The sequence below is a fragment of the Triticum urartu genome, chromosome 7A, assembly GCF_056163025.1.
Source record: "Triticum urartu cultivar PI428250 chromosome 7A, HENAU_Tu73, whole genome shotgun sequence".
NCBI classification, from domain to species: Eukaryota; Viridiplantae; Streptophyta; class Magnoliopsida; order Poales; family Poaceae; genus Triticum; species Triticum urartu.
The window spans coordinates 1,249,142-1,261,895 of NC_141879.1; the positions used below are offsets into that span (position 1 = coordinate 1,249,142).

Here is a 12,754-nt window from a genome sequence, read left to right on the forward strand (position 1 = left end):
ACCTGCCTCTTTAAGTAAGTCACGCCGCCCAGGTAAACCTGGTATGACCCTTCGAACTTTGACAAGTTACTCTAAAATACAGACCCTGAACTTGTCAAGTTAAAATGATGATTGGTTAAGGATTGCGGACCATCTTAAAAGGCTTTGCAAAAATGGTTTAACTCAGTGGCCTGGCAGCCCATGAAAAGCCTAGAATTTGGGGCCTGGCAGCCCGTGAAAAGCCTCGACTACAACAGTTTTCTTTGCCTTTGGTTGAGCTTTTGCTCTCTTTTTGATAAGATTTATGATGTTTTTTAAACCAGAATTATCAACTTGGACAGACTGACAATTATAAATTGGCAGTACACGATCAAATCATAATCCGGAGACTATTAGTCCGGTCAGGTTTTGAATCGAAATCTCGGTATGGAGTAAATCGGCGTTTATCATAACCCGGAATGGTTTATATTATAAACCGGCCTTATACAAACAGGAGTTGTTTTCTCCTCCAAGAGTTGGGTTATAAAACCCCGCTACAAGGTCGGTCAGCCAACATCATGCCTAAAGGTTACATGTATTATATGTTTCCATATTTGGTTATATTTCGCAACCTAGGTTGTCATCCTTGGTCATATATATATATATATATATATATATATATATATATATATATATATATATATATATATATATATATATATATATATATGGGTATCATGGCCCGCCTGGCGGTAAACCGCTGGGGCGCTTTGAACTTTTTATCTACAGGAACGACTTAAATAAATGGCTATGGATTATGAATATCATATCTTAAACATGTCGGATTAAGCAAGCATCAGTCGCAGATAATTATGCACGAAGGCATACCAGACCAAGTATTTTAACTAGCCTATTATAAGGCGTTCAAGTGCCCAAAAGGATAATTGTTTTCTCAAATACATGTCGCAGCATGTAGAAGACTAAACCGGCCTCCGGTTCATGATTGGTCACCAGCTTGACCTGACGGTTGCGGATCATCTCGCGCCGGTTCAGCTTCTTTTTCCCTACCCAGTGGCTGGAAATCAATAGTTGCCCAGTCGATCCCCGTTAGGGCTTGGAATACAGCTTCATCACTTATCAGCGTAGAAGGTTCAATATCAGGGGCATAAGTGTGCTTACAAATTGGCGGGATAAGATTCTGCGCTTCTGGAATTTGTGCAGCAACCCGCTTGTTCTTGTCATCATAGCTGGCTTGATAGTATGACATGCCCGCTTCTTCAACCAGTTGACAAGCCAATGGGCGTACTTCCCGGTTTATGATCCGGAGATCATCTTCGCCAAATTCCGTTCTGTCTTCCTTCAAACTGGGATAACCTTGGGCCGCTTCAACTGGATCAAAGTCAGGTAACCATGCTTTTGCCCGGATCAGTGCGGCCAAAGCGCCCGTTCTAGCAGCAGACTTTTTTAGCTCATCAACCCAGGCAGGAAGCATAGATAACCTTGCTAAAGTATCCTTGATCAAGGTGGGAGGCGGATTGTTGTGTGAAGCAGTATATATGATCCGCTGTGCGCCGGTATACAGCTGCTCTATCAGAGTATAAGCTGCTTTCAGTTTCTTCTGAACGTCAGATCCCAAGTGGCTAATACGAGTTCCTGTATCAACATAAAGTTAGTAAACCAGCAAATACATCAAAGGATATGTTGAAGTTAGGAATTAAGGATGCTTACCAAACACAGCTGCAGTCATGGCATGAACCTGCCGCTTTATGCTGGTCAGTTCATCAACCACCGGTTTAAGAGCAGCTTCTGCTTTCTCAGCCCTTTTGATCAAATCGGATTTTTCATTCTCCCAATCCGCCCGCTCTTTGTTGAAGCCTTCTTTCAGTTTCTCCATAGCGCCTAGAGCGCTGGTCAATTCTTCCTTCGCCTTGGAGGTTTCAGCTTGTTGCAATTTAAGGTTCTCCTGCAGATCAGCGGTTTGGCTCTCTTTCTTGCTCAGCTCGGCCTACAAGGAGACAGTTAATATGATAAGGAGACGGTACATACTTGAAGTACCAAGCACATAACAAATTATGCCCTCGGTACTTGGGGGCTAATGCATATTTTCTCTTCATCATACATTTTCTACAAGTCCCAAGCATAATACAAGTATTCAACGTGGCACTTGGGGGCTAATGAATATTTTCTCAAAGAATACTGATATGGGAGGTTCGTCTACAAAGTCTCGGTTCATCTTTATAAAGTTAAACCGGTACTTGGGGGCTACTTCAGTGAACTTCATATACATTGTTGCAAAGCATAAAGTTTTTTTTACTAAAGTGCCGGTTTAGATTGATATCTTAAACCGTCACTTGGGGGCTATTGGAGTTGATAAGCTACAATTCAGAAATAAGGGGGCAATAATTATGAAATTACCTCATATCGTTCCTTCATCATATTTACCAAGCCAGCTTCATAATCTCGACTGGTATATAGACGGTTCAAATAGCCGGAATGAAGGTCTTGAGCATTCAGATGGGCGTAAGTGGACAGATCGGCATTCCATTTGCCTTTGCCAATTGCAAAGAATTCCTCTTTGGCGGTATGCTTCGAAAAGCGACAGGATTTCCTGGATCAGTATGGCCAATGCCAGTGATCAGAACATCATCATCCTTCTCCTCAGCAGTTCGTACTGGAGTTGCCGGTTTGTAAGTATCTTTTCCTGGACTGTCCGGTTTGTCAGTCCGGATAGGGCTTGTTGGCTGGTCGGCATGGCCGGTGGTGTCAATTTCTGCCTGCTCATCAACGAAGTCATGATCTTGAGGCAGTGGGTCATTCAGAATATCATCAATGTTGGCCTCTTCAGGATCTGAAGTCTTCTCCGGATTAAGAGCCATGTCTTCATCAGCCGGGGTGGTCAACCGAGCCTTCTTGCTTGGTCTGGGCTTAGCACTGAGAAAAGTAAGAAGGCTGGAGGTCAGTATAATGTATAAAATGCATGTTAAGGGTAAAAACAAGTATATAACTCACCCAAGAACCGTTTTGAGGGGTGGAAGTTTGGTGGCTGACGACTCGCCAGAGGATGAATGAGAAGTGCCCTGATAATTTGAGTGAGACAGATTAAGAGGTTGACGAAAACAACCCGCTTTGGGGCGTGAAGTATCAAGGGAATAAGAGACCTCTGATCGGCGTTTCCGAACCGAACTGTTCGGTAAACCGGCGGAGGTAACTACCTGGCCGCTATGCCGGGTTGTGCAGCGCGCTTCATGTTGTTGTGTCTTCACAAGAAAGTTTGGATCCAAATAAGCAAGAGGATGAGAAAATTTAACTTTCCGGTTTGCTCAACGGATTTTTAGTGATGGCAAAGGGTTTGAATCGGAGGAAAGATCGATTACCTCTACAGCATCGGCGTGACTGACTTCAGCGTCGTCCTGACAATAATCATCATCAATAAGGCGTATGAAAAATGAACCAAGTGAGTCAAGTTCTACCTCTAAATCCGGGTTACCCACATCATCATCAGCTGGTGGATTGGAGGATGTAGTGGTCCTCTTCCGGTTTGCAGGTTTTTTCACAACTTTGGTCTTTTGATGGGTTGGCTTCACCGGTTTGTCTTGCGGGGGTTTCTTGTTCCAGAACATATCATCGCCCTGTCAAGAAAATAATCACACTTTCAGAGAATATTGGGACAGAAGCAATTTTAGATAAACAAATTATATGATTCTTACAGCTGGCGGTTTGTTGGTGGCGCAGAAAGGGAGTAGTCTGGTTTGACCACAGACAGCCTCCGGTTCATTCAACATCTTTTTTACAGCTTCAGTGACTTCATCATCTGTAAGCTGAATGTCAATGTGTCGCTGAGCATCCTTCAAATACCCTGTGTACTCACACATCAAACTGGGGCGCCGGCTTAAGGGAAAAACGCTCCAGCTTATCCAGCAGCGTGCAAGATCAACTCCTGTCAAACCGTTTGCTATAAAAGCCCTGAGCTTTGATATTTGAGGAGCATACTTGGCCCTTTCTTTGGCAGTCAGCCTTTGATGAAGAGGATGTGTGTTGCTTAGACGTTCAGGGCGGTATCCCGGCAGGGGGTTTTCGTCAGCTGGAGACGTGTCCTTGCAATAAAACCAGGTCTAGTTCCACTCTTTGGGGTGACTGTGGAGACTGGGATGAGGAAAGGTGACTTCTTTTCTTTTTTGGACCTCCATTCCACCCAATTCTGTATTGGGTCCGTCTTTGAATTCGGTGTGACGGTTTAGGTGAAAGAAATCCCTGAACAGTTCTACTGTAGGCTCCTCTTGAAGGTAAACCTCACAAAAAACTTGGAAGTGGCAGATGTTGGTCACAGAGTTAGGACCGATGTCTTGTGGGCGCAGTTGAAAGCTGGCCAGTACATCCAGGAATTTTTTTGAACCGGGAGGGTTGAAACCCCGGCCTAAGTGATCAGCAAAAACAACAATCTCTCCATCCTTGGGTGCAGGAGGACATTCCGGGCCAGGGACCCTCCAGTGAATGACATCTTTCTGGGTTAAAGCGCCCGTTTTGACAAGGTTGTCTAACTGTTCTTCAGTCACTCAAGAAGGGATCCAATTGCATTCATACACTTGCTTGGCCATGGCAACGAATGATCTACAACATGATAATTACCGGTTTAAGATTTATAGTGGACAACTATGCGGCGGTGCAAGGATGTAAGCATGTTGTTAAACCGGAGTTGGTTAATCATAAACCGGAATTTACTAAACAAAGGCTATAAGTTGAAGTACATTGGCGGTTCAACAAGGGGACTAATGGTATATACTGGGTCATCATTTTTCGAAAAGTTAAACCGCCTAGTCTGACATTGAAGATACAAGTCTACAGATGTATAAGTGAAGGAAAACATATTTCATAAGTTGGTATTACAATTTTGGATCTGCTGCACATCAGAAAAGGGAAATATATTCAGACCTAAGAAGCAGTACCAAAACAGTGGTTGAAGGTTCAGATGGGATCTTCTATTTTAATGAGGTGCATTAGATGGAAAGGAAGGTCTACGACTATCATTGAACAGGATGAATATCAAGGTCTGGATCAAAACTCTATTATACAAGCAATGAACACCGACGAACACCGAAGAACACCGAAACCCTAGAACAGATATATGGCGGAAGAGCAGAGAGCTTACCAGTGCTGATGAAGGAGCGGAGAAGCAACGCAGTTCTCTGGTGCGTTCAGGGTGATGCAGCGGCCAGAGTTGAAGCAGAGGCGACGGTCGATGGTGGCGGCGGAGCTCCAGATGTTGAGCGGCGCGAGGAAGACGATGATGCGAAGAGGCATGAGGGGGAAAGGTGAAAATGACCCCTCGGCCCTATTTATAAAGGCAAGGGATAAGTGTCAGGTGCGAAAATCGAGGAGCCAGAAATTTGGAAATAAGGCGGAGTTGTCGCCTTGATTGTCGGAGACCCATTAATGAAGATGTGTCATACACAGTTTTTAATAACAGATGACGTCACGACGGTTTACCACGGCCCGGGAAGATGACGTCGCGGCGGTTTACAAAATTTTGTGAAGATGTTGAAGACGAAGTTTTCTTGAGGACTAACATGAACCAGTTCAAATCAGTCTGGGGCCTAATGTTGGGGATATAACTACTGGGCGTAAACCGGCCAGGAGAGGCCGGGTTAACTTCATCAGTAGTTCATTATACTTGAAGCCCATGAAGACAGACGGTGACACTGCGTAAAGGCCCAGGGCCCAGAACCGGTTTAAGGCCAGTAGCTATAAACCAGCATTGATATGTAACTTGCATTGTAAGGTAGAAAGAGCGAAGACCTAGCCAGACACGTTTATGAGCCGGCCTCGGGACTCTGTAAACCGACGGGTGTCAACCCATGAATATAAGGGGACGACCCAGCGACGGTTCAGGACAACAGACAACAACTCGAGACTCAGGCAAAGCGTATTCGCTGCCTGGTCATCGAAACCCCATCAATTCCATCACAACTAGATGTAGGCTTTTACCTTCATCGTAAGGGGCCGAACTAGTATAAAACTCTCTTGCGTCCCTTGTCCGCTTTAACCCCTTTAAGCTAACCCGTAGCGGTGGCTTCACGACTAAGTCCTTTCATGAGGACATCCGCTTTAACCCCTTTAAACAAATTACTGTTGAGCAATTGACAGAATTGAGCATAGTTATGAGAATATCTAGGTATGATCATGTATATAGGCATCACGTCCGAGACAAGTAGACCGACTCCTGCCTGCATCTACTACTATTACCCCACACATCGACCGCTATCCAGCATGCATCTAGAGTATTAAGTTCAAAAGAACAGAGTAACACTTTAAGTAAGATGACATGATGTAGAGGGATAAACTCATGCAATATGATATAAACCCCATCTTGTTATCCTCGATGGCAACAATACAATACGTGCCTTGCTCCCCCTACTGTCACTGAGAAAGGAGACCGCAAGATTGAACCCAAAGCTAAGCACTTCTCCCATTGCAAGAAAGATCAATCTAGTAGGCCAAACCAAACTGATAATTCGAAGAGAATTGCAAAGATAACCAATCATACATAAAATAATTCAGAGAAGATTCAAATATTGTTGATAGATAAACTTGATCATAAACCCACAATTCATCGGTCTCAACAAACACACCGCAAAAGAAGATTACATCGAATAGATCTCCACAAGAGAGGGGGAGAACATTGTATTGAGATCCAAAAAGAGAGAAGAATCCATCTAGCTAATAACTATGGACCCGAAGGTCTGAGGTAAACTACTCACACATCATCGAATAGGCTATGGTGTTGATGTAGAAGCCCTCCGTGATCGACGCCCCCTCTGGCGGAGCTCCGAAAAAGGCCCCAAGATGGGATCTCACGGGTACGGAAGGTTGCGGCGGTGGAATTAGGTTTTTGGCTCTGTATCAGGTAGTTTGGGTGTACGTAGGTATATATAGGAGGAAGAAGTACGTCGGTGGAGCACCGTGGGGCCCACGAGGGTGGAGGGCACGCCGGGGGGGGGGGGGGGGTAGGCGCGACCCCCTACCTCGTGCCTTCCTAGTTGATGTCTTGAGGTAGGGTCCAAGTCCTTTGGATCACGTTTGCTCCGAAAATCACGTTCCCAAAGGTTTCATTCCGTTTGGACTCCGTTTGATATTCTTTTTCTGCGGAACTCTGAAATAGGCAAAAAAACAACAATTCTGGGGTGGGCCTCCGGTTAATAGGTTAGTCCCAAAAATAATATAAAAGTGTATAATAAAGCCAATAATGTCCAAAACAGAATATAATATAGCATGGAACAATAAAAAATTATAGATACGTTGGAGACGTATCAAGCATCCCCAAGCTTAATTCCTGCTCGTCCTCGAGTAGGTAAATGATAAAAATAGAATTTTTGATGTGGAATTCTAGTTGGCATAATTTCAATGTAATTCTCTTAATTTTGGTATGAATATTTAGATCTGAAAGATTCAAGACAAAAGTTTAACATTGACATAAAAATAATAATACTTCAAGCATACTAACTAAGCAATTATGTCTTCTCAAAATAACATGGCTAAAGAAAGTTATCCCTACAAAATCATATAGTCTGGCTATGCTCTATCTTCACCACACAAAGTATCTTCATAGTCCAAGAGTCCGGCCAAAGGTCATAGTCCGGCTATCCGGACACCCCCTAATCCAGGACTCCTCAGTAGCCCCCGAACTAGGCTTCAATGACGATGAGTCCGGCGTGCAGATTGTCTTCGGCATTGCAAGGCGGGTTCTCCTACAAATTCCGAATACCTGTTAAATAGTGTCCGGCTTCTCGTGAATGCTGCGCTCCTCAGCTTCCACGCCCAATAATGGCCACCTTCCATGTGTCAAGCGAATGTGAAGAGCCAGGGTGTTTTTACATTTACCCCCTAGCTATGTAAATGAGCTGCCTATTAAAGAGACGAGGATTCAGATCCAAATCACACCATCCTCCCTTAGCGAGCATTCATCGGAGCGCACCCAACAGAGATCCATTCCATCATGGCCGGTCGACGCAGCTCCTCCTCTCGCTCCCCCAGCCCCAAGCCCGGAGATTGGGAGAGATGTTCCGTCCCGCACAGCCGACTAGTGACGCTTCAGACCCAGGGATTCCTCCCCCCAGCATACATGGTCCCGGTTCGAGCCGGGCTCGCCACCTATAATGGCGGAGAGCAAGCGGAGATCCTTCCCAATCCCTCCAAGGGAGAGCGGTATGCCTTGTCCCTTATTTGATAAGAGGACTCGGATTTCCAATTCATCCGTTTCTCCGGGGGCTCCTGGATTTCTACGGCCTCCAGTTGCACAGCCTTACGCCTGCCTCCATATTGCATATCGCGGGCTTCGTAGCCCTTTGCGAGCTATTTTTGGGCTGCGAGGCTCATTTTGCGCTGTGGAAGAAGCTGTTTTGCCTTGTGCCCCGTTCTCAGAGGGGGTCAATATATCAAGTGGGCGGAGCCGAAGTATGGCGCATCGCCGGGACCGGATATCTATCCGGAACACCAAAGAAGACATCTGAAGACTGGCCTTCAGAATTGTTTTATATAGAAGACGTCCCCCTCCCAGATCCTATTCGGATCAGCCTTCCTGAGTTCAATAATGCTCCTTTGAAGAAGCGCCTGAGCTGGCGTCCATGGAGCCCCCAGGAGGAAGATGACAGGGACGTTCTTTACCTGATGAGCCGGATAAGGTTATTAGCTCAATCCGGATTGACCATGATCGAGGTCTTGGCCATATGCATTATGCGGGGGGTGCAGCCGCTTCAATATAGAGGCCACCCCATGTGGGATTTCAATGGGGAGGACGACTCCACCCGCTGCGGCCGCAAGGGGCCGGACTCGGTCGCTGCTCTAGTAAAGATCTTGTCCGAGTTGTACAAGGGAGAAGAGGAGGAATTCCTCCGCGTCAATCCACAGGGTGGATTTTCTATGTACAACCCTCCGAGCTGGGTAAGTTGACACTTTTTCTTGCCCATCCATTCCATATTCCCACAGTTAAGTATTATATCTTGCGATTTCAACGCAGGAACTGCGTAAGGCCGTACGGGAGATAAACAGCCCGCCTCCACAGCCCGAGGATCCGGAGCGGTCCCTCGACCCGGCCTCCCAAGAGGATCCGGACATATCTGTGCAGCTAATCGATAGGGTATTTTACCAATTAAGCGATGACAATGCTGTTGACACACGAACACGTCACGTGTACCCTCGACGCCGGGGGTGATGCACTGCAGCTCACGTCGAAGGAGACCTGGCCGACAGCGCGATACGCAAGACAGTCGACGGGCGCTTTTGCAGACCCGAAAACCCCATACCCCCGGGAGGGACCCCGTCAGGGAGTGCAGCGGCTATGGCCTGCCCTAGGTCGATTCGCTCGCCCCTAGAGCCTCAGAATTCGCAGCTCTCAAACATGAAGAACAGCGAAGAACGAGATAGAAAAACGGTGGAGAGATAAAACGTATATGAAAAAGTAGTATATTGATTTGTTCGATTGTGTGTTGTTCAATCGGCCGTCACCCCCAACATATATAAGAGGCGGCTGGACTTCCCGTACAAGAAAAGGATTTATCTAGGCTTTCCTTACAACAAAATTACATCAATTCACGTCCTAGAATCCTAGTTCTGGTCCCACTCGGATTCAGCCCGAATCTGGTCCAATCTTCTATCTTGCTCCTTGCGTGGGCTGTGGAATCTGCATATGACTTCCGATGGAGACGGTTCAAATATCAATTATGTGTGCTTCGACGAGGCCAACAATCCGTATGTTGATCACTTTTCCAAATAAGGCCATCTTGAATACTCCACGGGGTCATCTCTAATTTCGAGTCGGACTCGTTCATGTAGCTGACTGGACCGTCCGACTTTTGCAGCGTCTCTGCAGGTCGTATACTACGTCGGATGATGATGACTCCAAAAGCAAAGTTGACCGTTTCGACGTTACGAACAACTCCTGTGTTGAACACTTCTTCATCCGAAGCCATCTAGATAAGTATTTGAGCCCATCTTCAGCATCTGGTCAGATTGGCCTCGACAGTTTCTACTGTTCACGGCAGCAAGCTTTCCCGGCAAGGTTACTGTTCACGGCGGCAAGCTTTCCCCGGGAGGTTACTGTTCACGGCGACAAGCTCTCCCCCAGCAGGTTACTGTTCACGGCGGCAAGCTTTCCCCGGCAAGGTTACTATTCACGGCGGCAAGCTTTCCCCGGCAAGGTTACTGTTCACGGCGGCAAGCTTTCCCCGGCAAGGTTACTGTTCACGGCGGCAAGCTTTCCCCGGCAAGGTTTTTGAGGCAGTAAACGACCTCAGATGAAAATGTGTCCAAAAGCAGTTGACCGTTTTGACGAGACGAAAAACTTTCGTGTTGAACGTTTTCCGATTTGAGGCCATCTTCTGGGCCAAAACACTCACGCATTACATCAGACACTTGCCAAGACATGTCTAGTCTTCCGCGTCATATTTCGCCTCTTGACAGGGCTGCGTCCAGATAGCTCTAACTTTTGCATACGAACTCGGATTGAGATGATTTTTATATCAAAATCGACCGATTCGACGAGACGAAGACAATTCATGTAGAGCATTCCTTCATCCGAGATTGTCCTGGAGGCGTACTTGACCAAAAAGCACTCAGAACACCTACATGACAATCTGAGTGTAGTTTTGGTCTTTGATATGATGCCGAATGATTATGGTCCAAACATCAAAGTTATTCCACTCGGCAATGTGAAATTTCTCATTTAGAATATTTTGTCATTTGAGGCCATCTCCATTGCATTCTGCATTGTGCCAAAATCAGGTGTCAACACAGGCCCCCCTGTTTTTCGGCAAAGCTTGCATGCCGAAAAATAATTTGCACCATGTTTGTTCTAAGGACGATGTCAACACTCCATCGGCCATCTATTCTTCTCAGGGCGATAATTATGTATCGGCCATGTTTGTGCTAAGGGCGATAATCGTATATCGGCCATTTCCTACTTAGGCTTCCTGCCACACACTCGGGTGGTACTTCTTCAAATATTTGCCATTGAGAGCTCGAGGTAAAAATGCCCCTTGTATTGATTCCACCAAATATGAATTTCCGGGAACAACTCTTGTAATCCTAAAAGGACCTTCCCAACTTGGAGACCACTTCCCGAATTTTCTATCTCTTGAACCAATCGGTAGAATCACTTTCCAGACGAGATCACCAACTTGAAAATTCTTCAACTTGACTTTCTTATTGTAAGCCCTTGCCACCCTCAACTTATCTCTCTCTATGGCATTCAAAGCAACCAAACGTTTATCAGCAACCTCATCAATGTTGTCCATCATCAAGTTATAGAAGTCTATTGCCGATAAATCATTTTGTTTGGCTATTCTCAAAGCATTCAAATTTACTTCCACTGGTAAAACAGCCTCCTGACCATATACTAGCTCATATGGAGTCACTTTCGTAGCACCATGCCTTGAGATTCTATGTGCCCATAATGCCTCAGACAACAAGTCATGCCATCTCCTTGGATTATCCTCAATCTTCTTCTTAATGAGCTTGATTTAAATTTTATTGCTAGACTCAGCTTGTCCATTAGCTTGGGCATAATATGGGGAGGAATTGAGCAACTTTATGTTATAAGATTCGGCAAACTCTCTGACTTGGTGTGACATAAAAGATGAACCTTGATCTGTAGTTAACGTTTGAGGAATACCGAATCTATGAATAATGTGCTCGGTTATGAATTTAATTACCTCCGTATGCGTCATGTTCTTGAGAGGTACTGCTTCAGACCACTTAGTGAAATAATCAGTTGCCACCAATACGAACCGATGCCCCTTTGAAGAAGACGGATGGATTTGCCCAATAAAGTCTAAACCCCATCCTCTGAAAGGCCACGGCTTGATAATAGGATGCAACATTGCAGCGGGAGCCAATTGAATATCACCAAATTTTTGACAAGCTTCGCACCCTTTATAATATCTAAAGCAATCATTAATCATGGTCGGCCAATAAAACCCATCACGTCGTAATAACCATTTCATCTTGGGAGCCGACTGGTGGGTACCACAAATGCCTTCATGTACCTCTCCCATAGCAACTCTTGCTTGGTCCTCATCCAAGCACTTAAAAGAACATCATCAACTGTTCGGCGATAAAGATCATCATCCCTCATAGTATATTTAAAAGCCATACGCCGAACAGCCCTGTCCACCCTTTCACTCGGATTACGCAAGTAAGCAACAATGGGCTTCCTCCAGTCGGAATTGTCACCTGCACTAGATTTTTTGTTAATGACCGAATCAGTGGGTTCTGGTTCGGCCTCTTCTATACTGGTAAGACAAGCCATCGGATTTTGAGAAATATGAAACATGCCATGATCAACATGGTATCCAGATGCTTGTTGTGCCAACTCATTTGCTTTCCAGTTGTCATGTCTAGATATATGTGCAATGCTAAAACAATCCAAAGTAGAGATTATATCTAGACATTTATCAAGATAAACATTAAGTGATTCGTCCTAACACTGAAAGACTTTGGATATTTGCTGTACCACTAGTAACGAATCACCATAAGCCTCAATATGTGTAACACCTATAGCAAGTAACATCTCTAGGCCGAATAACAATGCTTCATATTCGGCTTGATTGTTTGTGCAGAAATATTCTAAGCGGCATGAGGCTTCAAAAACAGCACCATGAGGAGATATATAAACATACCAACACCTTGGCCATTGCTACAAACTGACCCATCAAAGTATAATCTCCATGGTACTAATGAAATAAGGTTCATATCAACATCATGCTTGTCATTAATCCGATGTTCAACAATGAAATTAGCAACAATT

General features: G+C 45.2%; 2 protein-coding genes across 2 annotated transcripts in view; both read right to left on the reverse strand.

Moving 5' to 3' along the window:
- LOC125525117 (putative disease resistance protein RGA3) overlaps positions 1–12,754 on the reverse strand; it is a 118,750-nt gene that overhangs the window by 46,706 nt on the left and 59,290 nt on the right. The gene's annotated exons all lie outside the window — the stretch shown is intronic.
- LOC147956671 (uncharacterized) lies at positions 956–1,852 on the reverse strand. The gene is made up of 2 exons (XM_087536258.1): positions 1,687–1,852; positions 956–1,611 (listed from the first exon to the last, which is right to left on the reverse strand). Exons 1-2 carry the CDS (start codon positions 1,850–1,852, stop codon positions 956–958), a joined length of 822 nt encoding a protein of 273 aa, XP_087392384.1.